The 2,127-nt window shown below is 35.8% G+C and overlaps 1 protein-coding gene across 1 annotated transcript in view; it reads left to right on the plus strand.

Annotated features, from left to right (window-relative positions):
• Positions 1-2,127, plus strand: part of MSH3 (mutS homolog 3) — a 280,941-nt gene that overhangs the window by 31,549 nt on the left and 247,265 nt on the right. Inside the window, exons 6-7 of the mRNA XM_006870606.1 lie at positions 3-64; positions 425-542. Coding sequence (XP_006870668.1) covers positions 3-64; positions 425-542 — 180 coding nt within the window. The remainder of the gene's footprint in view (positions 1-2; positions 65-424; positions 543-2,127) is intronic.

A 2,127-nucleotide genomic window follows, 5' to 3' on the forward strand; every position in this document is an offset into this window, starting at 1 on the left:
AGCAAGCATACCTACTCATAGGCTGTTTGTTCATGTGCGCCGCCTTGTGGCAAAAGGATATAAGGTCAGCTTTGGCTTTAATTTTTGGGAAAGAAAGGATTCTCTTCTAGAAACTGAAAACACATTTTATAGAGTGATAGGTTTGAATTGATTTGGAATTTGGCATATTGTAGAAATGAAACTATGCAATAATTATTAACATTATAACTTCATGACTTTTGAACATATTGTTAGATATTTAAGGTAAAAAAATCCAAACTGTATAACTCTATGACAACTCCCTCTGGTGCTTATTAATTAAACCCTACATTGTGGAATAATATGTTTATTTTAAATGCTTCAGGATTAGCTTTTAAAATGTTGAAATGTTTGTTTTTTAACTTCTGTCCTATTTTAAATTTACTGTTTCTTATTTTTGTTGAAGGTGGGAGTTGTGAAGCAAACGGAAACTGCTGCATTAAAAGCCATTGGGGACAACAAAAGTTCCGTCTTTTCCCGGAAATTGACCGCTCTTTATACAAAATCTACTCTTATTGGAGAAGATATCCTTTTGAATAGCATTTTTCTCCCAAATGACACAAGGGATTTATTATGTTGTTGTTGTTAAGTACTGTTGAGTTGGTTCCAACTTATAGTGATCCTGTATAGGGTGTCTGTAGAGTGGGTGGTAGGGTTAGAAGATAACTTTTTTTTTAATCTTAGCTGTTCTTCAAGTGGCTGTATTTTTGATCCGATGAGCTAGTGTGGTTACTTTAATCTTTGATTACATATATTACTGAAGACGGAAGAATAACTTATGACTGGAAACAAGCATTTTTCAAACGCCATAGGAATAGCAGAATTCTCGTCATCCTGTAAGATTACAAAAAGTTAGCTGAACACAGGGAGCCTGATAAAAGATAATGGGAAGTTAGCAAATGATTTGAAATCAGTCTTACCTAGGCCATTTGTTGGCAGTGGGTAGGTGCTTAAGACATACAAAGTCTTCAAGATCTTACTGAATTGAGACCGAATAAAAATGAACTTTATTAGCTTTAAAATGGGAAAAGAAAACTGCAGAATCAAAAGGAACACATAGTTAAAGGCTTATGACACATACTAGTAGGTCATCTTCATTAAATAGTAATTTAACTTCATAAACATTTTACTATTTTTGAAATTGCTTTGTAACTGTGTTTTGAAGTAATCTTTTGTAATACAATGATTACCCTGGAGTTTATAGTCATTTATAAATTAAATGAGATACTTGAAACAAAATAACTTCCAAAGTAAAATCACAAAACACTGTTAATTTTTAAAACAAATATATAAAAAGAAAAAAAATTTAAACAATTAAAAAAAATGTTTACTGTGGAGTGGGGTTGTTGTTGTTGTTAAGTGCAGTTGAGTTGGATCCAACCCATAGTGACCCAGTATAGGGTTTCCAAGGAGCGGCTGGTGGTATCCCATTAATTAAAGAATGTGGGAAAAAGAAAGGTTTAAATGATATTGTATGAAAATAATATTTCTTAATATCCTTGGAAGATGTACAAGCAGAATGTTCCTTAGAAGTGAGGATAATGACACTTTGGCTCTCTTACTTTAGACATCTTGTCAGAAGGGATCAGTTCTTGGAGTAGAATATCATCCTTGGAAAGCTAGGGGGTCAGCAAAAAAGTGAAAGACGCCCAAGGAGCTGAATTGACACAGTGGCAGTAGTAATGGACTCCGACAACAATTGTGAGGGAGATGCAGGACCAGGGTGTGTTTCATTCTGTTGTGCAAAGGCTTGCTAACTGGACAGCACCTGACAAAAGCAGCAGCAGTATTTTAGTCATAGTTTATTGCATCCCTGCTTATTTGGAGACTTGCCTAGCTTCTACCCACATTCTGAGAACTATTTTCTTCCATGAATACCTTGACTAGAGAATGTATATCCTTCAGAATGGACCCCCTGACCAGTAATAAACCTGTGTCGCTCTATGCTGACTAGGTTATAAACCCAAACCACACCAAACCCGTTGCTGTGGAGTCTGATTCTGTCTCATAGTGACCCTACAGACAAAGTGGTGGTGCTGGTGCTTCGGTGCCGTGGAGTCAGTTCTGACTCAGTAACACTGCAAGGGTTTGCAAGGTTGGAAATCTTTA

This window comes from Chrysochloris asiatica, unplaced genomic scaffold (assembly GCF_000296735.1).
Source record: "Chrysochloris asiatica unplaced genomic scaffold, ChrAsi1.0 scaffold00145, whole genome shotgun sequence".
Taxonomy (NCBI): domain Eukaryota; kingdom Metazoa; phylum Chordata; class Mammalia; order Afrosoricida; family Chrysochloridae; genus Chrysochloris; species Chrysochloris asiatica.